The 27998-nt window shown below is 42.7% G+C and overlaps 1 protein-coding gene across 3 annotated transcripts; it reads right to left on the bottom strand.

The window, feature by feature from the left end:
- Positions 1-27939, bottom strand: LOC108414390 (asialoglycoprotein receptor 1-like). 3 transcript variants are annotated; one of them, XM_037533267.1, is made up of 14 exons: positions 27799-27938; positions 26855-26941; positions 24681-24788; positions 23722-23814; positions 22194-22289; positions 19812-19919; positions 19384-19449; positions 16359-16442; positions 16027-16092; positions 10802-10894; positions 10531-10596; positions 5768-5916; positions 3398-3507; positions 1-233 (listed from the first exon to the last, which is right to left on the bottom strand). In XM_037533267.1, the coding sequence occupies exons 1-14, from the start codon at positions 27893-27895 to the stop codon at positions 92-94; spliced, it is 1365 nt and encodes a 454-aa protein (XP_037389164.1). In that variant the 5' UTR covers positions 27896-27938; the 3' UTR covers positions 1-91. The 3 variants fall into 3 exon arrangements, with proteins under 3 accessions (XP_037389164.1, XP_037389165.1, XP_037389166.1); XM_037533268.1 differs by having other exon boundaries at positions 5768-5913; XM_037533269.1 differs by lacking the exons at positions 10802-10894; positions 16027-16092 and having other exon boundaries at positions 27799-27939.
- Between the last annotated feature and the right edge of the window lie 59 nt (positions 27940-27998).

The following is a 27998-nucleotide window of genomic DNA, read 5'->3' as shown; positions in this document are numbered from 1 at the left end:
TTTAGTTTTGTTAATGAAAGTACTTTTATTTTTTTGCTAACATGGATTTCGGTCCTGAACATCCAGCATCAGTCAGTTGATGCAGTGTGATCTACGCCTTGCAGATGTACTTCATTGAATTAGAGCAGTGGGCGTCGTTAAACTTCCCAGCCGCCTTTAGATGCCCACAGTCTTCTCCCTCCTCTCCCAGACCATGATTCTTCCAGTCGTCCGGCTGCCCGACTTCCCAGTCACTGCAACGGTCACAACTGTAACAGTTAGAACTGCACACTCCAGCATTAGAACTGCACACTCCAGCATTAGAACTGTACACTCCAGCATTAGAACTGTACACTCCAGCATTAGAACTGCGCACTCCAGCATTAGAACTGCACACTCCAGCATTAGAACTGTACACTCCAGCATTAGAACTGCACACTCCAGCATTAGAACTGCGCACTCCAGCATTAGAACTGCGCACTCCAGCATTAGAACTGCGCACTCCAGCATTAGAACTGCACACACCAGCATTAGAACTGTACACTCCAGCATTAGAACTGCACACTCCAGCATTAGAACTGCGCACTCCAGCATTAGAACTGCACACACCAGCATTAGAACTGCACACTCCAGCATTAGAACTGCACACTCCAGCATTAGAACTGTACACTCCAGCATTAGAACTGTACACTCCAGCATTAGAACTGCGCACTCCAGCATTAGAACTGCACACTCCAGCATTAGAACTGTACACTCCAGCATTAGAACTGCGCACTCCAGCATTAGAACTGCACACTCCAGCATTAGAACTGTACACTCCAGCATTAGAACTGCGCACTCCAGCATTAGAACTGCGCACTCCAGGATTAGAACTGGACACTCCAGCATTAGAACTGCGCACTCCAGCATTAGAACTGTACACTCCAGCATTAGAACTGCACACACCAGCATTAGAACTGCACACTCCAGCATTAGAACTGCACACTCCAGCATTAGAACTGCACACTCTAGCATTAGAACTGCACACTCCAGCATTAGAACTGCACACTCCAGGATTAGAACTGCACACTCCAGCATTAGAACTGCATACTCCAGCATTAGAATTGTACACTCCAGCATTAGAACCGTACACTCCAGCATTAGAACTGCGCACTCCAGCATTAGAACTGTACACTCCAGCATTAGAACTGCGCACTCCAGCATTAGAATTGTACACTCCAGCATTAGAACCGTACACTCCAGCATTAGAACTGCGCACTCCAGCATTAGAACTGTACACTCCAGCATTAGAACTGCACACTCCAGCATTAGAACTGCACACTCCAGCATTAGAACTGTACACTCCAGCATTAGAACTGTACACTCCAGCATTAGAACTGCGCACTCCAGCATTAGAACTGTACACTCCAGCATTAGAACTGCACACTCCAGCATTAGAACTGCGCACTCCAGCATTAGAATTGTACACTCCAGCATTAGAACCGTACACTCCAGCATTAGAACTGCGCACTCCAGCATTAGAACTGCACACTCCAGCATTAGAACTGTACACTCCAGCATTAGAACTGCACACTCCAGCATTAGAACTGCACACTCCAGCATTAGAACTGTACACTCCAGCATTAGAACTGCGCACTCCAGCATTAGAACTGCGCACTCCAGCATTAGAACTGTACACTCCAGCATTAGAACTGCGCACTCCAGCATTAGAACTGCGCACTCCAGCATTAGAACTGCGCACTCCAGGATTAGAACTGGACACTCCAGCATTAGAACTGCGCACTCCAGCATTAGAACTGCACACTCCAGCATTAGAACTGTACACTCCAGCATTAGAACTGCACACTCCAGCATTAGAACTGCACACACCAGCATTAGAACTGCACACTCCAGCATTAGAACTGCACACTCTAGCATTAGAACTGCACACTCTAGCATTAGAACTGCACACTCCAGCATTAGAACTGCACACTCCAGGATTAGAACTGCACACTCCAGCATTAGAACTGCATACTCCAGCATTAGAATTGTACACTCCAGCATTAGAACCGTACACTCCAGCATTAGAACTGCACACTCCAGCATTAGAACTGTACACTCCAGCATTAGAACTGCACACTCCAGCATTAGAACTGCGCACTCCAGCATTAGAATTGTACACTCCAGCATTAGAACCGTACACTCCAGCATTAGAACTGCACACTCCAGCATTAGAACTGTACACTCCAGCATTAGAACTGCACACTCCAGCATTAGAACTGCGCACTCCAGCATTAGAACTGTACACTCCAGCATTAGAATTGTACACTCCAGCATTAGAACCGTACACTCCAGCATTAGAACTGCACACTCCAGCATTAGAACTGTACACTCCAGCATTAGAACTGCACACTCCAGCATTAGAACTGCGCACTCCAGCATTAGAACTGCACACTCCAGCATTAGAACTGCACACTCCAGCATTAGAACCGTACACTCCAGCATTAGAACTGCACACTCCAGCATTAGAACTGTACACTCCAGCATAAGAACTGTACACTCCAGCATTAGAACTGTACACTCCAGCATTAGAACTGCACACTCCAGCATTAGAACCGTACACTCCAGCATTAGAACTGCACACTCCAGCATTAGAACTGTACACTCCAGCATTAGAACTGCACAATCTCCAAAACGGTAACTTCACAGGAGAAGGTAGCGCTGGCCTGTAGTGGGTGTGTCAGTGAAATACAGAGTGCACAGTTCTGCTGGGCAGAGTGAAAGCCATTGATTTAGGCTGGTTCTGGGCTCTGACTAAAGGCCAGAGAGTTTTTTGTTATGTTCTTCAGCTTTGCTCCACTGCTGCTCCTATGAGTCGCCACATGGGAGCCACCAGAGCTCCATCTCCATTGGCTGATCTGCACCATTTTCACCACCATGGAGCTTCAGGCTGAACAAAGCTGTGCAAACCTCACCTGGTACTGACCTTCCTGCTTTGTGACAATGTTCTAACAAGCGCTTTGACTCCACATACAGCTCTCCACAGCAACCGGAGAGAGTCAATATGGACATTACACCACGAAGTGAAATGACCTTAAACCAAGTCGATATCTCTAATATTTCCCATTTTGAGACTGTTGTGCACTTATTATAAGATTATTATTATTTTACTAGAGATTATTTACTTATATTAGGTCATTTAAAATTATCTCACTATACTGATAATTAATAAAATTACCCAAAACAAGAAAAAAATTTCTAGAAATAACAAAAATAATCTTAAATGAAACTTTCAATAATCTCAACAGGAGAAATATTAGATTTATTGACTATAATTAAGATAATTTTACTTGACAATATACCATTTTTACAGTGTACTTCACTCCATTGTAATGTAAACACAGCGTAACTTGGAAAGTTGTTTGCAAAAAATTCTCACTCTTTATTCATGACGTAAGGCGTTCCATCGGTCCATCTCCACTGCCCTGTGTCTTCATCTGTGAGACCAACCCAGTAGTGTTGCAACGTAGTCCTGGCAGTTACAAACACCTGGAGAAAGAATCAGAGCGTGAACAAGATTTTGAGATACAGCAGTGGAAATGAATTCAACTCCAAGCCTTATTTTCATCCCAGCAGAGCAGCATAAGGAAAGGTTTAAATCCCGAGTGAACAGTCATATTAGAAAAGCAGGAGTAAGAAACCCAGGCTTGGCACTACCACACAAGCCTGTACAAAACAGTAGAGTCTGGTGGGGCATGAAGTCGCCAGCGTGCCCTGCTTGTGCCTCGACAATGACTCTGTTGCTAAGTTTCTGGAACCAGCTTAGACCCGGAGTCCCTAATGTGGGCTCGACACTAGGGGTGGGAATCTCTTGGCACGTCATGATCCGATTTGATTATGATTCACGATACGATAAAATGATTAGAGATGCATCTTTTCTTCTGTACAGGATTTCTAATTTCTAATTCCCCAAAAGTATTTATAATAGTCCATAATTAATTTACCTCCAATATCTTTTATTAATAAATCAATGAAAGTGATGAGGCTGAACCGGAAGGATCTCATTCACTGCTCTTGTTTGGGGCACATGAGACGCTGCTGCCACCCGTCTGTGATACGATGCGCTGTTATGGTGAAATAAGACACTCTGGTGATGGACAAGGCCAATCCTTTGCGATATAAGTTGCAATAGAGTTTGTGAGTTGGGTGAAAGATTTGACATCACTTGCTTGATGGTCCTCTGGTTGGCAGCAACTACAACTGGAAAGAAAACGGGTGGAAACGTGTAATATGGTTTCTCACGTTTGTCGTTTGCAAAATAGAGTTTAGAGTTTAGTTTTACACAACTCCATAGGTCCAACTCCATAGAAGCCAAAGTGCTTCCGTACGCTAACCGAGCTCAGGGCTCGGCAACATGCTGCTCTTTTACTGCTCTGCTCTGGCTCCACATCAGAATTAGGTTTGTAGGTAATAATAAAATTATCCTCCTGTACAGGAAAGTGAACCTCTGCTGATCGTTCAACACAGTGTAACAGTAAATGGGCTTAAACGCTGCTAATTTTCCACCCTGTAACCCTAAAGGTTGGGTGCAGACTGCAGGTCACACAGCAACGCAGACAACATTCTCACCTAGCTAGTAGCTAACGACAAGACAAGATTTTGGACTTATTTGCATTTATAATCACTCCTGCTGGTTTCTTGGTACATTTAATCTGCGACGAGAAACCGGCGAACACTGAACGGTTGCGACGCTGAAGTCAGTTTCTCGTTCACCAGCTTTCCATTACACTTTTAAGGCGGAATGGAAAAATTTGAGCAAGAAGCTGGCAAATGAGAAGCGACTTCAGCCAAAAAGTTGAAAGTTGAGAGACGTTTTTATAAGAAACAATTTTACTTTTGAGGAAAAGTTTCCTGCTGGAGATTCGAGAAAAGCAGCTGTAGCTGAGCTGAAGCTCAAAGCAGAGCAACGTCTGTGTTTTTGTTTATATTATATGTTTTATCCTATTCTAGCGCATCAGCACATCCTTACAGCCAAGACGGTAAAATGGACATGAAATGTTGGGGCTCGTGAGGTGGATTCATTTTTGTTGAAAGGACAAAATAGGTCTTCTTAGCATTTGGGTTGTGACTCCTGACCTAGTTTTTAATGAAGAGGGGCCAGTCGGATTTCTCTCTCCTCCGTTTTTGTTTTGTGCCACCATAGACTGTCCGGGCGCTGCACTGCCGCACTTCCAAATTACGTTCCAACAACATTACATTATAATTAAAAATTTAGAAAATCGTCCTTTGACGTTTGTGAATTGATTCGGAATCATCCACAACTGCATCGCGATGCATCTAAGAATCGATTTCTCCCGGCACCCTTACTTGACACCAAATATAGAGGGATGCATATCTTCAGAAGCATGTTGCCTCACTAAATGACCCCTATAAATACTAATAACAACAAATAAAACACATAACAAAAAAATGAACTGTGAGCAAAAATACAGAGGGAAAAAGTTTACAGCTCCTAGTGACAGCAGTAATACAGAGAGAGAGAACGTCATCACTGAAAAAACATGTAGCTCCAATTTGATGATTTGAATTTTTCTATATAATTTCTATTTGGCAGCTGTTTGTTTACATTGTGTGAACATTTCCTGATGAATGGACCAGCAGATAAACTCTTTAACCTTTTGAAACAGAACTTTTTGCTGAACTTAAAAGTCAAGTGAGTTTTTGCCACGTCCTGTAAAGTTAGGATTCAAAAGATACATGACATTTTTGGACAGTGATGATTTGAAGAGAACGTTCTCGTGATCCTCACCCATTCATCTTTGGTTTCCAGTTTGAGCAATGAGGCACTCTGGGACCTGCAGTAATCTCGTGCCTGGTGCCAGTTCAGTTTGTCAGTAGAGAAAAAGTAACACTTGCAGCCCTGAGGAGTCCATCCAGGCTTACAGGTCGATCCTCCTTCTTAGAGAAATTGAGAGTTAGTCATGTTTGACCAATTAAACCACAATGAGAAACTGTAGAACAGACTCGGTTTATATCACAATACCTACATTTAGAGCCGGTTATTCATTCAGTCTTATGAGAAACTGTAGAACGGACTCGGTTTATATCACAATACCTACATTTAGAGCCGGTTATTCATTCAGTCTAATGAGAAACTGTAGAACGGACTCGGTTTATATCACAATACCTACATTTAGAGCCGGTTATTCATTCAGTCTAATGAGAAACTGTAGAACGGACTCGGTTTATATCACAATACCTACATTTAGAGCCGGTTATTCATTCAGTCTAATGAGAACCTGTAGAACGGACTCGGTTTATATCACAATACCTACATTTAGAGTCGGTTATTCATTCAGTCTAATGAGAAACTGTAGAACGGACTCGGTTTATATCACAATACCTACATTTAGAGCCGGTTATTCATTCAGTCTAATGAGAAACTGTAGAACGGACTCGGTTTATATCACAATACCTACATTTAGAGCCGGTTATTCATTCAGTCTAATGAGAAACTGTAGAACGGACTCGGTTTATATCACAATACCTACATTTAGAGCCGGTTATTCATTCAGCCTAATGAGAAACTGTAGAACGGACTCGGTTTATATCACAATACCTACATTTAGAGCCGGTTATTCATTCAGTCTAAGGAGAAACTGTAGAACGGACTCGGTTTATATCACAATACCTACATTTAGAGCCGGTTATTCATTCAGTCTAAGGAGAAACTGTAGAACGGACTCGGTTTATATCACAATACCTACATTTAGAGCCGGTTATTCATTCAGTCTAATGAGAAACTGTAGAACGGACTCGGTTTATATCACAATACCTACATTTAGAGTCGGTTATTCATTCAGTCTAATGAGAAACTGTAGAACGGACTCGGTTTATATCACAATACCTACATTTAGAGCCGGTTATTCATTCAGTCTAATGAGAAACTGTAGAACGGACTCGGTTTATATCACAATACCTACATTTAGAGCCGGTTATTCATTCAGCCTAATGAGAAACTGTAGAACGGACTCGGTTTATATCACAATACCTACATTTAGAGTCGGTTATTCATTCAGTCTAATGAGAAACTGTAGAACAGACTCGGTTTATATCACAATACCTACATTTAGAGTCGGTTATTCATTCAGTCTAATGAGAAACTGTAGAACAGACTCGGTTTATATCACAATACCTACATTTAGAGCCGGTTATTCATTCAGTCTAATGAGAAACTGTAGAACAGACTCGGTTTATATCACAATACCTACATTTAGAGTCGGTTATTCATTCAGTCTAATGAGAAACTGTAGAACAGACTCGGTTTATATCACAATACCTACATTTAGAGTCGGTTATTCATTCAGTCTAATGAGAAACTGTAGAACGGACTCGGTTTATATCACAATACCTACATTTAGAGTCGGTTATTCATTCAGTCTAATGAGAAACTGTAGAACGGACTCGGTTTATATCACAATACCTACATTTAGAGCCGGTTATTCATTCAGTCTAATGAGAAACTGTAGAACGGACTCGGTTTATATCACAATACCTACATTTAGAACAGGTTATTCATTCAGCCTAATGAGAAACTGTAGAACGGACTCGGTTTATATCACAATACCTACATTTAGAGTCGGTTATTCATTCAGTCTAACGAGAAACTGTAGAACGGACTCGGTTTATATCACAATACCTACATTTAGAGCCGGTTATTCATTCAGCCTAACGAGAAACTGTAGAACGGACTCGGTTTATATCACAATACCTACATTTAGAGCCGGTTATTCATTCAGCCTAATGAGAAACTGTAGAACGGACTCGGTTTATATCACAATACCTACATTTAGAGCCGGTTATTCATTCAGCCTAATGAGAAACTGTAGAACGGACTCGGTTTATATCACAATACCTACATTTAGAGTCGGTTATTCATTCAGCCTAATGAGAAACTGTAGAACGGACTCGGTTTATATCACAATACCTACATTTAGAGCCGGTTATTCATTCAGTCTAATGAGAAACTGTAGAACGGACTCGGTTTATATCACAATACCTACATTTAGAGCCGGTTATTCATTCAGTCTAATGAGAAACTGTAGAACGGACTCGGTTTATATCACAATACCTACATTTAGAGCCGGTTATTCATTCAGTCTAATGAGAAACTGTAGAACGGACTCGGTTTATATCACAATACCTACATTTAGAGTCGGTTATTCATTCAGTCTAATGAGAAACTGTAGAACGGACTCGGTTTATATCACAATACCTACATTTAGAGCCGGTTATTCATTCAGTCTAATGAGAAACTGTAGAACGGACTCGGTTTATATCACAATACCTACATTTAGAGCCGGTTATTCATTCAGTCTAATGAGAAACTGTAGAACGGACTCGGTTTATATCACAATACCTACATTTAGAGTCGGTTATTCATTCAGCCTAATGAGAAACTGTAGAACGGACTCGGTTTATATCACAATACCTACATTTAGAGCCGGTTATTCATTCAGCCTAATGAGAAACTGTAGAACGGACTCGGTTTATATCACAATACCTACATTTAGAGCCGGTTATTCTTTCAGTCTAAGGAGAAACTGTAGAACGGACTCGGTTTATATCACAATACCTACATTTAGAGCCGGTTATTCATTCAGTCTAATGAGAAACTGTAGAACGGACTCGGTTTATATCACAATACCTACATTTAGAGCCGGTTATTCATTCAGTCTAATGAGAAACTGTAGAACGGACTCGGTTTATATCACAATACCTACATTTAGAGCCGGTTATTCATTCAGCCTAATGAGAAACTGTAGAACGGACTCGGTTTATATCACAATACCTACATTTAGAGCCGGTTATTCATTCAGCCTAATGAGAAACTGTAGAACGGACTCGGTTTATATCACAATACCTACATTTAGAGTCGGTTATTCATTCAGTCTAATGAGAAACTGTAGAACAGACTCGGTTTATATCACAATACCTACATTTAGAGTCGGTTATTCATTCAGTCTAATGAGAAACTGTAGAACAGACTCGGTTTATATCACAATACCTACATTTAGAGCCGGTTATTCATTCAGTCTAATGAGAAACTGTAGAACAGACTCGGTTTATATCACAATACCTACATTTAGAGTCGGTTATTCATTCAGTCTAATGAGAAACTGTAGAACGGACTCGGTTTATATCACAATACCTACATTTAGAGTCGGTTATTCATTCAGTCTAATGAGAAACTGTAGAACGGACTCGGTTTATATCACAATACCTACATTTAGAGTCGGTTATTCATTCAGTCTAATGAGAAACTGTAGAACGCACTCGGTTTATATCACAATACCTACATTTAGAGTCGGTTATTCATTCAGTCTAATGAGAAACTGTAGAACGGACTCGGTTTATATCACAATACCTACATTTAGAGCCGGTTATTCATTCAGTCTAATGAGAAACTGTAGAACGGACTCGGTTTATATCACAATACCTACATTTAGAACAGGTTATTCATTCAGCCTAATGAGAAACTGTAGAACGGACTCGGTTTATATCACAATACCTACATTTAGAGTCGGTTATTCATTCAGTCTAACGAGAAACTGTAGAACGGACTCGGTTTATATCACAATACCTACATTTAGAGCCGGTTATTCATTCAGCCTAATGAGAAACTGTAGAACAGACTCGGTTTATATCACAATACCTACATTTAGAGTCGGTTATTCATTCAGTCTAATGAGAAACTGTAGAACGGACTCGGTTTATATCACAATACCTACATTTAGAGCCGGTTATTCATTCAGCCTAATGAGAAACTGTAGAACGGACTCGGTTTATATCACAATACCTACATTTAGAGCCGGTTATTCATTCAGCCTAATGAGAAACTGTAGAACAGACTCGGTTTATATCACAATACCTACATTTAGAGCCGGTTATTCATTCAGCCTAATGAGAAACTGTAGAACAGACTCGGTTTATATCACAATACCTACATTTAGAGCCGGTTATTCATTCAGTCTAATGAGAAACTGTAGAACGGACTCGGTTTATATCACAATACCTACATTTATAGTCGGTTATTCATTCAGTCTAATGAGAAACTGTAGAACGGACTCGGTTTATATCACAATACCTACATTTAGAGCCGGTTATTCATTCAGTCTAATGAGAAACTGTAGAACGGACTCGGTTTATATCACAATACCTACATTTAGAGCCGGTTATTCATTCAGTCTAATGAGAAACTGTAGAACGGACTCGGTTTATATCACAATACCTACATTTAGAGTCGGTTATTCATTCAGTCTAATGAGAAACTGTAGAAAAGACTCGGTTTATATCACAATACCTACATTTAGAGCCGGTTATTCATTCAGTCTAATGAGAAACTGTAGAACGGACTCGGTTTATATCACAATACCTACATTTAGAGCCGGTTATTCATTCAGTCTAATGAGAAACTGTAGAACGGACTCGGTTTATATCACAATACCTACATTTAGAGCCGGTTATTCATTCAGCCTAATGAGAAACTGTAGAACAGATGGATCTTCATACCTGCTGTTTTACTGCAGCTCTCCAGTTTAGCCTTCATTTCACTCAGAGCAGCCATCACTTTCTGATCTGAGGTAGAGGAAGGAGAACAATCTGACCAGACTCCACTATCTTAATAATAATGATATTAGTAACAACCAGATAATAATTGATTCCCCAAGAACCTGCATTAGCCACCTGAGAAGCAGTTTTATACCAGAATCTGTATTTTAATTTTCAAATATCAAATACCAAAATGTAGTAGTGAGAAGAACAAGATGTTTAGTTTCCTCACCTGTGCTCTGTAGCTTAGAGGACAGAGACTCTACAGAAGAAGACAGTTTCACCACCTCAGCCAACGTCCTGTTCTGAGACTCTTGGGCAAAAACTGAAAGTAGAATTGAATTAACAAGTCGTCTCAATCAGAACGAACAAGGTGGATCATATGAACATTATAGAGCTTTTTAAATGAAACAGTAGAAGCCGTATCGCCCCCTACGCTTCCTGTAGTGTATTACAGTCTGTCAGAGCGACTGTGTGGATCATATGAACATTATAGAGCTTTTTAAATGAAACAGTAGAAGCCATATCGCCCCCTACGCTTCCTGTAGTGTATTACAGTCTGTCAGAGCGACTGTGTGGATCATATGAACATTATAGAGCTTTTTAAATGAAACAGTAGAAGCCGTATCGCCCCCTACGCTTCCTGTAGTGTATTACAGTCTGTCAGAGCGACTGTGTGGATCATATGAACATTATAGAGCTTTTTAAATGAAACAGTAGAAGCCGTATCGCCCCCTACGCTTCCTGTAGTGTATTACAGTCTGTCAGAGCGACTGTGTGGATCATATGAACATTATAGAGCTTTTTAAATGAAACAGTAGAAGCCGTATCGCCCCCTACGCTTCCTGTAGTGTATTACAGTCTGTCAGAGCGACTGTGTGGATCATATGAACATTATAGAGCTTTTTAAATGAAACAGTAGAAGCCGTATCGCCCCCTACGCTTCCTGTAGTGTATTACAGTCTGTCAGAGTGACTGTGTGGATCATATGAACATTATAGAGCTTTTTAAATGAAACAGTAGAAGCCGTATCGCCCCCTACGCTTCCTGTAGTGTATTACAGTCTGTCAGAGCGACTGTGTGGATCATATGAACATTATAGAGCTTTTTAAATGAAACAGTAGAAGCCGTATCGCCCCCTACGCTTCCTGTAGTGTATTACAGTCTGTCAGAGCGACTGTGTGGATCATATGAACATTATAGAGCTTTTTAAATGAAACAGTAGAAGCCGTATCGCCCCCTACGCTTCCTGTAGTGTATTACAGTCTGTCAGAGCGACTGTGTGGATCATATGAACATTATAGAGCTTTTTAAATGAAACAGTAGAAGCCGTATCGCTCCCTACGCTTCCTGTAGTGTATTACAGTCTGTCAGAGTGACTGTGTGGATCATATGAACATTATAGAGCTTTTTAAATGAAACAGTAGAAGCCGTATCGCCCCCTACGCTTCCTGTAGTGTATTACAGTCTGTCAGAGCGACTGTGTGGATCATATGAACATTATAGAGCTTTTTAAATGAAACAGTAGAAGCCGTATCGCCCCCTACGCTTCCTGTAGTGTATTACAGTCTGTCAGAGCGACTGTGTGGATCATATGAACATTATAGAGCTTTTTAAATGAAACAGTAGAAGCCGTATCGCCCCCTACGCTTCCTGTAGTGTATTACAGCCTGTCAGAGCGACTGTGTGGATCATATGAACATTATAGTGCTTTTTAAATGAAACAGTAGAAGCCGTATCGCCCCCTACGCTTCCTGTAGTGTATTACAGTCTGTCAGAGCGACTGTGTGAATCATATGAACAGTATAGAGCTTTTTAAATGAAACAGTAGAAGCCGTATCGCCCCCTACGCTTCCTGTAGTGTATTACAGTCTGTCAGAGCGACTGTGTGGATCATATGAACATTATAGAGCTTTTTAAATGAAACAGTAGAAGCCGTATCGCCCCCTACGCATCCTGTAGTGTATTACAGTCTGTCAGAGCGACTGTGTGGATCATATGAACATTATAGAGCTTTTTAAATGAAACAGTAGAAGCCGTATCGCCCCCTACGCTTCCTGTAGTGTATTACAGTCTGTCAGAGCGACTGTGTGGATCATATGAACATTATAGAGCTTTTTAAATGAAACAGTAGAAGCCGTATCGCCCCCTACGCTTCCTGTAGTGTATTACAGTCTGTCAGAGCGACTGTGTGGATCATATGAACATTATAGAGCTTTTTAAATGAAACAGTAGAAGCCGTATCGCCCCCTACGCTTCCTGTAGTGTATTACAGTCTGTCAGAGCGACTGTGTGGATCATATGAACATTATAGTGCTTTTTAAATGAAACAGTAGAAGCCGTATCGCCCCCTACGCTTCCTGTAGTGTATTACAGTCTGTCAGAGCGACTGTGTGAATCATATGAACATTATAGAGCTTTTTAAATGAAACAGTAGAAGCCGTATCGCCCCCTACGCTTCCTGTAGTGTATTACAGTCTGTCAGAGCGACTGTGTGGATCATATGAACATTATAGAGCTTTTTAAATGAAACAGTAGAAGCCGTATCGCCCCCTACGCTTCCTGTAGTGTATTACAGTCTGTCAGAGCGACTGTGTGGATCATATGAACATTATAGAGCTTTTTAAATGAAACAGTAGAAGCCGTATCGCCCCCTACGCTTCCTGTAGTGTATTACAGTCTGTCAGAGCGACTGTGTGGATCATATGAACATTATAGAGCTTTTTAAATGAAACAGTAGAAGCCGTATCGCCCCCTACGCTTCCTGTAGTGTATTACAGTCTGTCAGAGCGACTGTGTGGATCATATGAACATTATAGAGCTTTTTAAATGAAACAGTAGAAGCCGTATCGCCCCCTACGCTTCCTGTAGTGTATTACAGTCTGTCAGAGCGACTGTGTGGATCATATGAACATTATAGAGCTTTTTAAACGAAACAGTAGAAGCCGTATCGCCCCCTACGCTTCCTGTAGTGTATTACAGTCTGTCAGAGCGACTGTGTGGATCATATGAACGTTATAGAGCTTTTTAAATGAAACAGTAGAAGCCGTATCGCCCCCTACGCTTCCTGTAGTGTATTACAGTCTGTCAGAGCGACTGTGTGGATCATATGAACATTATAGAGCTTTTTAAACGAAACAGTAGAAGCCGTATCGCCCCCTACGCTTCCTGTAGTGTATTACAGTCTGTCAGAGCGACTGTGTGGATCATATGAACATTATAGAGCTTTTTAAATGAAACAGTAGAAGCCGTATCGCCCCCTACGCTTCCTGTAGTGTATTACAGTCTGTCAGAGCGACTGTGTGGATCATATGAACATTATAGAGCTTTTTAAATGAAACAGTAGAAGCCGTATCGCCCCCTACGCTTCCTGTAGTGTATTACAGTCTGTCAGAGCGACTGTGTGGATCATATGAACATTATAGAGCTTTTTAAATGAAACAGTAGAAGCCGTATCGCCCCCTACGCTTCCTGTAGTGTATTACAGTCTGTCAGAGCGACTGTGTGGATCATATGAACATTATAGAGCTTTTTAAATGAAACAGTAGAAGCCGTATCGCCCCCTACGCTTCCTGTAGTGTATTACAGTCTGTCAGAGCGACTGTGTGGATCATATGAACATTATAGAGCTTTTTAAATGAAACAGTAGAAGCCGTATCGCCCCCTACGCTTCCTGTAGTGTATTACAGTCTGTCAGAGCGACTGTGTGGATCATATGAACATTATAGAGCTTTTTAAATGAAACAGTAGAAGCCGTATCGCCCCCTACGCTTCCTGTAGTGTATTACAGTCTGTCAGAGCGACTGTGTGGATCATATGAACATTATAGAGCTTTTTAAATGAAACAGTAGAAGCCGTATCGCCCCCTACGCTTCCTGTAGTGTATTACAGTCTGTCAGAGCGACTGTGTGGATCATATGAACATTATAGAGCTTTTTAAATGAAACAGTAGAAGCCGTATCGCCCCCTACGCTTCCTGTAGTGTATTACAGTCTGTCAGAGCGACTGTGTGGATCATATGAACATTATAGAGCTTTTTAAATGAAACAGTAGAAGCCGTATCGCCCCCTACGCTTCCTGTAGTGTATTACAGTCTGTCAGAGTGACTGTGTGGATCATATGAACATTATAGAGCTTTTTAAATGAAACAGTAGAAGCCGTATCGCCCCCTACGCTTCCTGTAGTGTATTACAGTCTGTCAGAGCGACTGTGTGGATCATATGAACATTATAGAGCTTTTTAAATGAAACAGTAGAAGCCGTATCGCCCCCTACGCTTCCTGTAGTGTATTACAGTCTGTCAGAGCGACTGTGTGGATCATATGAACATTATAGAGCTTTTTAAATGAAACAGTAGAAGCCGTATCGCCCCCTACGCTTCCTGTAGTGTATTACAGCCTGTCAGAGCGACTGTGTGGATCATATGAACATTATAGTGCTTTTTAAATGAAACAGTAGAAGCCGTATCGCCCCCTACGCTTCCTGTAGTGTATTACAGTCTGTCAGAGCGACTGTGTGGATCATATGAACATTATAGAGCTTTTTAAATGAAACAGTAGAAGCCGTATCGCCCCCTACGCTTCCTGTAGTGTATTACAGTCTGTCAGAGCGACTGTGTGAATCATATGAACATTATAGAGCTTTTTAAATGAAACAGTAGAAGCCGTATCGCCCCCTACGCTTCCTGTAGTGTATTACAGTCTGTCAGAGCGACTGTGTGGATCATATGAAAATTATAGAGCTTTTTAAATGAAACAGTAGAAGCCGTATCGCCCCCTACGCTTCCTGTAGTGTATTACAGTCTGTCAGAGCGACTGTGTGGATCATATGAACATTATAGAGCTTTTTAAATGAAACAGTAGAAGCCGTATCGCCCCCTACGCTTCCTGTAGTGTATTACAGTCTGTCAGAGCGACTGTGTGGATCATATGAACATTATAGAGCTTTTTAAATGAAACAGTAGAAGCCGTATCGCCCCCTACGCTTCCTGTAGTGTATTACAGTCTGTCAGAGCGACTGTGTGGATCATATGAACATTATAGAGCTTTTTAAATGAAACAGTAGAAGCCGTATCGCCCCCTACGCTTCCTGTAGTGTATTACAGTCTGTCAGAGCGACTGTGTGGATCATATGAACATTATAGAGCTTTTTAAATGAAACAGTAGAAGCCGTATCGCCCCCTACGCTTCCTGTAGTGTATTACAGTCTGTCAGAGCGACTGTGTGGATCATATGAACATTATAGAGCTTTTTAAATGAAACAGTAGAAGCCGTATCGCCCCCTACGCTTCCTGTAGTGTATTACAGTCTGTCAGAGCGACTGTGTGGATCATATGAACATTATAGAGCTTTTTAAATGAAACAGTAGAAGCCGTATCGCCCCCTACGCTTCCTGTAGTGTATTACAGTCTGTCAGAGTGACTGTGTGGATCATATGAACATTATATGGATCATTGTACCTGCTATTTTACCGCTGCTCTCCAGTTTGGTCTTCATATTACTCAGAGTAGCCATCACTTTCTGATCTGAGGAGGAGAAGAAGAGTAAACATTGTAACTCAACTCAACAACAACAATAATGATAATAATAATAATAATAATAATAATAATAATAATAATAATAATAATGATGATGATTCTCCAAGAGCCCAAACTATGCTTTCTTCACAATCTCACAATAAGCATACACAAGAATTTTTACTACAATCCTGAAATAGTACAGGAGCCTAACCCCTCTGCTGAAATATTAATATATAATAAATGGAAAAGGAGGATGGATGTTGTTTCCTCACCTGTGCTCTGCAGCTTAGAGGACAGAGACTCTACAGAAGAAGACAGTTTCACCACCTCAGTCAACGTCCCATTCTTAGATTCTTCTACAAGAGACGATGTACAGACAAACAACGGGTTTCATTAATAAAATAAAGAACTGCTATGTCCTTCTGTTTATCTCCTGGACTTGTATGTTCAACAAAATGACTTGCGTCAGATGATCAAGTGGAGAAAAAGTGGAACGGGATCTGAATTAGGTCAGTGAATCATTTGAACTGCACGGTTATTAATTTAGTAATTCACCACAAGATGGAATTCCTTGAGTTTCCTTTTTTATTTTTCTGCTTATCTGCTCAGTTTGAATGCAGCACATATTGCTGACATTTACTTTCAGATGTTCTTCTACATTTTATAAGAAGAGACTGAAATTAGTTCCCATATTTTGTGCTAACGAAGAGAGGAAAACAGGGCAGGAACAGTTTATTTCAGGGTAAGTCAAGATAAATTCAGCCATTTTAATAAAGCTATTGTTCCATATTCACCGGTCAGGTGTGACACTCTGACCGCCTCCTTGTTTCTACGCTCATTGTCCACTTTATCAGCTCCACTGACCGTATAGCTGCTCTCTGTAGTTCTACAGTTACAGACTGTTGTCCATCTGTTTCTCTGATACTCTGTTACCCTGTTCTTCAGTGGTCAGGACCCCCATGGACCCTCAGAGAGCAGGTACTGTTTGGGTGGTGGGTCATTCTCAGCACTGCAGTAACACTGACGTGGTGGTGGTGTGTTGGTGTGTGTTGTGCTGGAACACCAAGCCTAACAACACAGTGTTACTGCAGCCCAGCATTAGCACACAGTTCCACACACACATTCCATGACTTGCAACGAGGATGGGGGAGGGGGGGTGCAGACAAACCCAGCACAGTAAGCGGCCATCCGGTAAGGGCCTGAAGAAGGCGCCCTGCTCGGCATCCCAGTCCAGGTATCTCAGTTCGCAGGGTGGAATGGTGATAACACAGCAAAATTGCCATGGAGACAACCTTGATCAGATCCAGGCAGAGTAAACAATCAGCAGATCCAGGGAAGTGGGGGAGGAGGATAAAGAGAGGGTCTCGCAGCAGTGTTCCTCTGGGGGAGATATGATGTACCAGCCAAGGCCAAGGCCCACGCTGATACGGGGAACCAAAAGCAGATAAGAAGGTTTGCAGGCTTCGAGCGAGTAGCTGTATTTTTAATGGTAGCTCACCAAGTCCATTATGGTCACTCCAACGATCCATTTTCCTTTGCAAAGCCGCCAACTTCTCCATGATGTTATCCAGGGTACGACTTACAGTCAAAGTCTGAGTGTTGACAGCTCTGCCCACCACGTCAATCATGCAGCTTCAAGGGGCCGTGGACAGCTGCCTCCATTCTGCGAATTTCACGATACACCAGGGCAATGCCTAATCCAATCAGCAAAACACCTGTGATCATGGTTCCGAATAGGTAGACGTCCTCAATATCTTCCACGGAGAGAGCCGGCGCACGACTTGCCACCTCTCCCACGCGTCCATCGTGTAGCCAGCTGCAAACGTTCCGGCAGGACAGGCTGGTTCCCCCCAACCAGGACTTCTCATCGAGAAGATGGTGTCAGTTGCGTTGAGAGACCATTTGATCAAATCCATTTTTAGGTTTGAAGAGCAGCGTGGAGAGAGTCTCAGTAAAGAGCTCAGACAGTAGACTAGACACAGAGCAAAGCAGGAGAGATAAGGGAGAGGAGAGGGAGAAAGTGCGACCGCCTTCGTTGAGAGCCAAAGAGATCATCAAGGACTATCCATCCACAGACCTGCCGCTCACTGGATGCTTTGTCTTTATCACTCTATTCTAGTCTAGAGACGCTGTGTGTGAAAATCCCAGGAGATCAGCAGTTAGAGACACTCAGAGACACTCAGACCAGCCCGTTTGACCCCAACAACCAATGTTACGTCACATTTTCCCCAGTTCTGATGGTTGATGTGAACATTGGCTGAAGCTGCTGGTCTACATCTGTATGATTTGATGCGCTGGACTGGCTGATTAGATAATTGCATGAATGAGTAGATGAATGGGTGTTCCTAATAAGGTGAAAGTGAAAATGTATTACTTCTCTAATTTAATAAGTCTGTACTTTATATAGTACAGTTTGTACTGTATCAGCAGCATTTGGCACCAACACCGGAAGTAATGGGAACTTGCACTCTTGCAGTGATCTTTCCAAAGAACTTCCTGTTTTTTACAGTAGAATCCAAATGATTTTTCTGATGAAGCAGCAGGTCATCGACTCTAAGAAGAACTAACACATGACCTCTACTCCCACCAGAGTGTGAACTACAGTGATGTTGACAGTTATTTTTAGAATCACTTTGTAAAGAATTTCTTAGAGGACAACTCTGTGCTTTATGAAGTGGTTTAGATGTAATCAGAGTCGTTCAGAGTGGTTCTCTGTTCTAGATAAACTGACTGAGTCAGAACCGTTCACAGTGGTGGTGATGGGAACCAGACGTCCCCCTCTAAAAGCTCCTCACAGTGGTGGTGATAGGAACCAGACGTCCCTCTAAAAGCTCCTCACAGTGGTGGTGATGGGAACCAGACGTCCCTCTAAAAGCTCCTACAGAAAGTTCCTACATGAGCTGGTTCTGAATTCACTGCCTGATGACTGAAACACTGTTTTATGAGAGTTTAGAGAACTTCAACTCCATTCATGGTGGAGGGAGACATGCAGGGCGCTGTGCGGCAAAATAGTCCCCAAAGAAAACTCATTATTCCAGATTTTCCACTGTTTTCCATCATCAACATTCCATATAAGCTCAGAAGACTCGTGTAGGTTCTCTGGTGGTTCTGGATGGTAAATAAAGTGTCTATATCTGTGTTGTAGTCATGGCGACGCCTGGTTCCCATCACCACCACTGTAAAGACGTCTGAACCAGTTCACACCAAACCCTCTGAATCTCTCTGTTTACATCTCAGACACTGAGTTATACAGAATTCCTTTGTGTTAACATTAGCTGGGTAGCTTGAGCTTCTTACCTGCTGCTTTACTGCTGCTCTCTACTTTAGCCTTTATTTCACTCAGAGCTGCCATCACCCTCTGATCTGAGGAGGTCAGTACAGAAAGGTTAGAGAAATATACCAGGATGCTCTTCGGAGTGCCACTTATTTACTGCCCTTTGTGGAAATCACTGACAGTGACAATGATCACAGCATCTGGGTGCAGCCTTTCAAAGTAAAGTGGGTGGAGCTTAAACTATGTATATGCCCAGTACTCAAATCACAATATATATAATATACAGTATATAATTAGAGCTTTTAAGACCATTTTAACTGTCAAAAAAAACAAAAAGCGTTAATTGTTGCCTCCCTGATAAAGAAGGCTGAAGCATTTAATGTATAAAAAGGCCGAAGATCACGTGAATGTCATGTTGTTCAAATATGAAAGTAAACAGTCTGTATCTCACCAGAGTCCTGCGCTCGTTTCTGCTGCTCTGATTCTAACGAAGCCAGTAATGAATTCACAGCAGTCAGAGAATCCCCAATTTCAGTCAGCTTCACATCCTGCCGCGTGACTGAAGCCCAAACCCAAATAATCAGAATTAGAGAAGTTACCACACACAGGGGGCAGGTTACATCAGGTTACGACACACAGGGGGGCAGGTTACATCAGGTTACGACACACAGGGGGGCAGGTTACATCAGGTTACGACACACAGGGGGGCAGGTTACATCAGGTTACGACACACACAGAGGGGGCAGGTTACATCAGGTTACGACACACACAGAGGGGGGCAGGTTACATCAGGTTACGACACACAGGGGGGCAGGTTACATCAGGTTACGACACACACAGAGGGGGCAGGTTACATCAGGTTACGACACACAGGGGGCAGGTTACATCAGGTTACGACACACAGGGGGGCAGGTTACATCAGGTTACGACACACAGGGGGGCAGGTTACATCAGGTTACGACACACAGGGGGGCAGGTTACATCAGGTTACGACACACACAGAGGGGGCAGGTTACATCAGGTTACGACACACACAGAGGGGGGCAGGTTACATCAGGTTACGACACACACAGAGGGGGGGCAGGTTACATCAGGTTACGACACACAGGGGGCAGGTTACATCAGGTTACGACACACAGGGGGCAGGTTACATCAGGTTACGACACACAGGGGGCAGGTTACATCAGGTTACGACACACAGGGGGGCAGGTTACATCAGGTTACGACACACAGGGGGGCAGGTTACATCAGGTTACGACACACAGGGGGGCAGGTTACATCAGGTTACGACACACAGGGGGCAGGTTACATCAGGTTACGGCACACACAGAGGGGGGCAGGTTACATCAGGTTACGACACACAGGGGGGCAGGTTACATCAGGTTACGACACACAGGGGGGCAGGTTACATCAGGTTACGACACACAGGGGGCAGGTTACATCAGGTTACGGCACACAGGGGGGCAGGTTACATCAGGTTACGACACACAGGGGGGCAGGTTACATCAGGTTACGACACACAGGGGGGCAGATTTACTAAAGGGTCATTCTATTAAAATAGGTTATTTTAGCAATTCCACCTTCTTGAGCCTCAATTCAGCAACACTGGTGTATAAATCAGTCATATAGAACCCGAGCACCACAGAAGAGCTCGTCCCCACAGTCGTGTGAAGGCTGAGGCCGTATTTTGAAGAAAAAACGTTTTTCTGCGATTGTAACTGCAATAATCTCTACATGACTATGGAATATATACATTAAATGACAAAGAAAACAAAAGCCAAATCAATATTATAAAATATGTAATGAAAGTTCCCCAGGAGTCGAGTCTCTGGTGTTACCGCGTAACAAAAAAATTCTCTTATTTTGAAATAAAAGTCACGCCGATGACGTCACTCGACCCCCTTTGACCTGTTTTCTGAGGATCTATGGAGAAAAGCTCATGGTGAGTCCACTGTGTCTCTCAGTTCTCAGAGATCTTCTCATTCAGCTCATGATCTCATATGAAGCTTCTAGCTGACGTCACTGGTGTGACCGACTTTATTCTGAGGTCATTGTGAAAAAATAGAAACACAAATGGATTAAATTCCATATTTTAGTGGACGTTCCCTGATGGACAGCGTGTGGTTTGATGTTCTGTAAAATGCACTGATCATTAAAAACGTCTCTGGTGTTTCCTTTATTATGAGGAACACCGATGACAGTCAGTAACACCAGTGACCCCTATGGAGAGACAGAGAAGTGGACGTTTCTGCAGAACGACCCTAAAAGAGGCACTGATTACAGATAGTGTGGCCAGTGCAGGCGGCCAGTTTAGCGGATTATCTACTATGAACTTTTATGCAAATTAAAGGGTCAACTTTGTAATTAACCAGCGTGGGTCAGAAATTTAGAATGGAGAAAAACCTCAGGTGAGTTTTCACCTGGTTGAGACAGGCCTCTGATTTATTGGACAGGTGACTCTGAGAAACAGCGTTAGCCAAATATTCGCTGTCAGACAGTTCACAGTCAGTATTTACCATCAGTCCTGCTGGTTCACTATATTAATATTCATGCTTTGAGAAGGAAACTGCTTTAAATGTATATCTAAAAGCACAGAAGTCCGACCCTTTGATCTCATTAATGACAATAAAAGTTCGTCGCACCTGTACAGTAAACAGTGACTCACTTTTCAACAGCAAAATATGATGCAAATCATCTGCCCCATAATCTCAAACAGCACATGAGACTGTTATAATAAGTACAGTAACTGTAAGCTGTATATCCTGCATATATCAGTCATATAACTGTATACAAGCTATTTAACTGATTTATCAGATACATGAATGTGGTTTACCAGTATCCTGTAGTTTGGCTGTCAGCTCCGTCAAAGAGGTATTTAGATGTTCCAGGACGCCCTTCAGCTCTCTGCACTGACCGTCCTGCTGACCAGCTGAAAGCATCACAGAGATTAAGATTTAAGATGTTTTTATGTAAATGTCTTTCACATGAGCTGTAAAGCACTGGTTCCACATGTTCTGGAGCTCCTCCAGCTTTTGTATTGGGAATTCTCTTCCATAACGCTGATGGGACATATTTAGATGGAAACGCGTCTCCGAAGCCACGCGGATTTTCATCTTCGTTGTCCACACTTCTAGAAGCGTATTGACTGATCAGTTGTGCAGGTTTGACATGAAGAAAACTGCGGTTGTCTGTTTTGTTGTTGTGGAGAGGCGTGAATAGTTTTTCACAGCAGGGGGTCTCATCCCTCCGCTTTCACCCCTCGTTGCTCACTAGCAGCTCATCTGATAACAGAGTGACGTATTTTATTATATTATATTAATCAAAAACATCTGAGTCGATTTCCACTCTGTCGGTGGAATGGCCACTAGGGGGCGCTGCAGAAAGATAGTAAAGAAAGCAAGAGTGTGAGTATTAGGCACTCAGATCCCACTTTAATTCTCCTATACCAGGCTTTAGGAAATCTGGAATTTCACCAGGACTCAGTTCAGTTTGATTATATTAGTGCAATTCAGAATGAATCTGAATTATAGAACATATCGTTACGTATAGAACATATCGTTACGTATAGAACATATCGTTACATATAGAACATATCGTTATGTATAGAACATATCGTTACGTATAGAACATATCGTTACGTATAGAACATATCGTTACGTATAGAACATATCGTTACATATAGAACATATCGTTATGTATAGAACATATCGTTACGTATAGAACATATCGTTACGTATAGAACATATCGTTACGTATAGAACATATCGTTATGTAGTATGAGGGAAGACTGAGGGTGGAGAGAGAACGCTGAGAACTTGGGCTGGAGCTCTGGGCAGCGTCTGCCTGGATCCAGAAGCATGGGCCCCCTTTGTAACTGGTGGGACTGACATAGCGCTGAGGAGCGGGGAGGAGAGTGGGTGGAGAGTGGGTGGAGAGTGGGTGGACAGTGGGTGGACAGTGGGTGGAGAGTGGGTGGCTTTCGATTTATTTAGGCGTTTTAGTGTTAATGGCTAGTTCATCTTAGATATATTGTGTTTTATTGTAATAATTATGGATCTATTGATCTTATTTCATGTTATTTCTTAGGTTCCTTGGGTGTCACTGTTTAATGATTTTATCAATGTGTTATCATTTTCTTATTTCATGCTGTGAAGCACTTTGTGCTGCATTTAAGTAGAAATCAGTTGTTGTTGTTGTTGTTGTTGAATAACAAATGTAACTGGGTGAATTATTTATACAGTAGTGGAACACAGACAATAAAAACAACGCACCAAAATCACGTCAGATCAAACAAAAACCATAAAATGTTCTGTTTTTATAATGTTGACATTTCAATGTTGCTCTTTGATTAGGAGTCTCACCTCCGTCCTGCTGTTTGGAAGAAAGGGAGCCGAGTAAGGAGCCCAGGTTGTTCACCGAAGTCTGAACGTCGGACAGCATCTTCATTTGGGGTCCTGAAGGTAACAGCCGTCGTTCACAGGGCGGGTTACTTTGATGAACCAGTCAAACTGTGTTTTATGCCATAAGTTGAATCTAATCTTCCCTCAGTTCCATTTCAGTCACTAAAATTTAGTCCTTAATTATGTTCTGCTGTGTCTCCTCTCACGTTTTATTTAAGTCTGGATTTACATGGCGAAACTTTCATGAAACAAGTTGCATGCAACATAATTTCGCTGAAGCTTGACAAAACTAAGTTGCGTGAAACACATTGAGTTACTCCACTAGTTAGACACATTAGCAGCTCCTAATTCTGATGCAGTACTGATCTGGCTATAATGGTGTGATTGCATGTTTATCATCGTCATGTTTTTCCAGCTGTCATTATATCTCTCATCAATCCATCTAGAGTTCTCGTGTTTACATTGTTTTATCTGTTGTGTGTTAAACCTTTGAAAATGAAGGTTTAAGTAGCCGTTGCGGTTATAGACTATTTGATGTTCCTCACAGATCATCTCTGTCTTCTCTTCCGTAATGATTTTCAGTGCTTGGATCCCAAATGAATCTCTGCTTCACGGGAGGAGGAAATGATTCATGAAGACAGCAGAATGAATAAACGGTGGATGGATAATCCGCCTACTGTTTCATTCTCTTGTCTACTGATCTGGTTAAATGAATGGGTTAAATGAGTTTTATTCAGTGTGATCACATGACGCACTACTGGCATTTTGATTGGTTTGTTTCACGAAGTTGCAGCCGAGTTGCAAATGAGTTGCATGACGCTTTACAACCTTTACAACTAATTACAACTAAGATTTAAATCAAATGAAGTTGAATTGAAGTTCCATCCTGCGCAGCGATGTGAGGTGCTGAAGATGCTCACCTGTGTCCGGCAGTTTGCCTTTCAGTTCAGAATGAATGGTGTTGAGTGAGGAATTGTGGCTCATTACGGAACGCTCCAACTCCGCAAACTTCCTCTCCTGAAAGTCAACTGGGGAAATTTGATATGAAAGGGAATTCTGTTTTAGAGAAATTGTGGTGACATTAAGCTTATGCCAGTCCAGCTCCACCCATTCAGCTACAACACTTTAGCTCCACCCATTCAGCTACAGCAGTTTAGCCCCACCCATTCAGCTACAGCAGTTTAGCCCCACCCGTTCAGCTACAGCGGGTTAGCATCACCCATTCAGCTACAGCGGGTTAGCATCACCCATTCAGCTACAGCGGTTTAGCCCCACCCATTCAGCTACAGCAGTTTAGCCCCACCCATTCAGCTACAGCAGTTTAGCCCCGCCATTCAGTTACAGCGGTTTAGCCCCACCCATTCAGCTACAGCAGTTTAGCCCCACCCATTCAGCTACAGCGGTTTAGCCCCACCCATTCAGCTACAGCGGTTTAGCCCCACCCATTCAGCTACAGCGGTTTAGCCCCACCCATTCAGCTACAGCAGTTTAGCCCCACCCATTCAGCTACAGCGGTTTAGCCCCACCTATTCAGCTACAGCGGTTTAGCCCCGCCATTCAGCTACAGCGGTTTAGGCCCACCCATTCAGCTACAGCAGTTTAGCCCCACCCATTCAGCTACAGCAGTTTAGCCCCACCCATTCAGCTACAGCAGTTTAGCCCCACCCATTCAGCTACAGCGGTTTAGCCCCACCCATTCAGCTACAGCAGTTTAGCCCCACCCATTCAGTTACAGCGGTTTAGCCCCACCTATTCAGCTACAGCGGTTTAGCCCCACCCATTCAGCTACAGCGGTTTAGCCCCGCCATTCAGCTACAGCGGTTTAGCCCCACCTATTCAGCTACAGCGGTTTAGCCCCGCCATTCAGTTACAGCGGTTTAGCCCCACCCATTCAGCTACAGCGGTTTAGCCCCACCCATTCAGCTACAGCGGTTTAGCCCCACCTATTCAGTTACAGCGGTTTAGCCCCGCCATTCAGTTACAGCGGTTTAGCCCCACCCATTCAGCTACAGCGGTTTAGCCCCACCCATTCAGCTACAGCGGTTTAGCCCCACCCATTCAGCTACAGCAGTTTAGCCCCACCCATTCAGCTACAGCGGTTTAGCCCCACCTATTCAGCTACAGCGGTTTAGCCCCACCCATTCAGCTACAGCAGTTTAGCCCCACCCATTCAGCTACAGCGGTTTAGCCCCACCCATTCAGCTACAGCGGTTTAGCCCCACCCATTCAGCTACAGCGGTTTAGCCCCACCCATTCAGCTACAGCGGTTTAGCCCCACCCATTCAGCTACAGCGGTTTAGCCCCACCCATTCAGCTACAGCGGTTTAGCCCCACCTATTCAGCTACAGCGGTTTAGCCCCACCCATTCAGCTACAGCGGTTTAGCCCCACCCATTCAGCTACAGCGGTTTAGCCCCACCCATTCAGCTACAGCGGTTTAGCCCCACCCATTCAGCTACAGCGGTTTAGCCCCGCCATTCAGTTACAGCGGTTTAGCCCCACCCATTCAGCTACAGCGGTTTAGCCCCACCCATTCAGCTACAGCGGTTTAGCCCCACCCATTCAGCTACAGCGGTTTAGCCCCACCCATTCAGCTACAGCGGTTTAGCCCCACCCATTCAGCTACAGCGGTTTAGCCCCACCTATTCAGCTACAGCGGTTTAGCCCCGCCATTCAGTTACAGCGGTTTAGCCCCACCCATTCAGCTACAGCGGTTTAGCCCCACCCATTCAGCTACAGCGGTTTAGCCCCACCCATTCAGCTACAGCGGTTTAGCCCCACCTATTCAGCTACAGCGGTTTAGCCCCGCCATTCAGTTACAGCGGTTTAGCCCCACCCATTCAGCTACAGCGGTTTAGCCCCACCCATTCAGCTACAGCGGTTTAGCCCCACCCATTCAGCTACAGCGGTTTAGCCCCACCCATTCAGCTACAGCGGTTTAGCCCCACCCATTCAGCTACAGCAGTTTAGCCCCACCCATTCAGCTACAGCGGTTTAGCCCCACCCATTCAGCTACAGCGGTTTAGCCCCACCCATTCAGCTACAGCGGTTTAGCCCCACCCATTCCTTAAGTTAAACCAAGTTAAAACACTCACATATGACAAAAATCATAACAAACAGGACAGAGATGACGAGCACTCCGCATGCCAGAAGGATGAAACTGAGCTTGCCGTGGACACGATCTACACAAAACAAGAAAAAGTTCATGTATGAAACGTCCTCTCTTTTCCTGCTGTGTAGATGAGACGGGGTTTAGTACTGCTTTGAAGTTTTGCTTCTGATGAAAATTACATTCATCTCTGAAATTTTTAATTATTCACACGTTTTATACAGTTTTATAAAGTTTGAGCTCAAATGATGTGATTTATTGATTTTGGCGTGCCACGTTTGACGTGTAAAAATCAGCAAATAAACGGCAGCTGTGACAAAATTTGTTTTTGATTTTCTTTGTTTTGTTTTTGTTTTTGAATGCCACACACCAAACTTTTAAAAAAATGTCAGCAAATAAATGAACATTGTTCAAAAACAGAAAAGAAACGGTAAATATTTACGTGTGTTCTCTGCAAAAGATGAGTTCTCATTTGCAATTTGACAAAGAACAGAACATGTGATTTTACACTTTCTGTAACTGTAAACTTTAAGTGATGAATATATGTCCAAAAAAAAGTTGAAAATTTGATTGCCTCAATCCCTGGAATTCCTTTTTCTTAATAAATTTACAAATTCATTAACGAATCTCGAGTTAACTTTACAAATTGATTTGAACGTAAGTTGTCAGTTCTAAAGTAAAGTAGAATGTAAAAAATACCTTTGAGATCAAAAGTAAAAATTTACAAGTATCATTTACTACAAACTTGACATTTAGCTACGTTTCTTTTCTGAAAACTTAAACTGGGTAAAAATTTAAACGTGCAGTAAATGAAACTGTTAGCATTTTAAATGCATGACACTATATATAAAAGTGCAGTGCCACAAATTCCTTTACAGTAAAAATGTTTCAAAGGAAAAATAAAATAAAGATGAAGCTGATTTCTCAAACCTTTCCGTGACGCGCTGTGCCCTGTGTCCATGTCCATCATGCTGAACCCCTTAGTACCTTCATCCATCAAGCGCTGGAACTGTGGACTGTGGCTCATCTTCTCAGCTCTGTATCTGCTGGATGAGGAGAAAGCGCAGCAGGTTTGGAGCTGAAGGTTGGAGGCCTGTGAGTCAGACACACTTTCTCTTCTCTTTTCCTGA

The sequence above is a fragment of the Pygocentrus nattereri genome, chromosome 23 (genome assembly GCF_015220715.1).
Source record: "Pygocentrus nattereri isolate fPygNat1 chromosome 23, fPygNat1.pri, whole genome shotgun sequence".
Classification (NCBI taxonomy): Eukaryota; Metazoa; Chordata; class Actinopteri; order Characiformes; family Serrasalmidae; genus Pygocentrus; species Pygocentrus nattereri.
The sequence above is the reverse complement of the archived record's forward strand: the minus strand, read 5'-3'. Positions and strand labels throughout refer to the sequence as shown.

Excerpts from the sequence above, each read along its gene's own strand:
- LOC108414390 (XM_037533267.1), bottom strand. The coding sequence starts at position 27,895 with ATGAGCCACAGTCCACAGTTCCAGCGCTTGATGGATGAAGGTACTAAG. Across the intron at positions 26,942-27,798 it reads GCACAGCGCGTCACGGAAAG|ATCGTGTCCACGGCAAGCTC; the intron begins GTTTGAGAAATC and ends TGTTTTGTGTAG. Across the intron at positions 10,597-10,801 it reads CTCTAAGCTACAGAGCACAG|ATCAGAAAGTGATGGCTGCT; the intron begins GTGAGGAAACTA and ends CCTCTACCTCAG.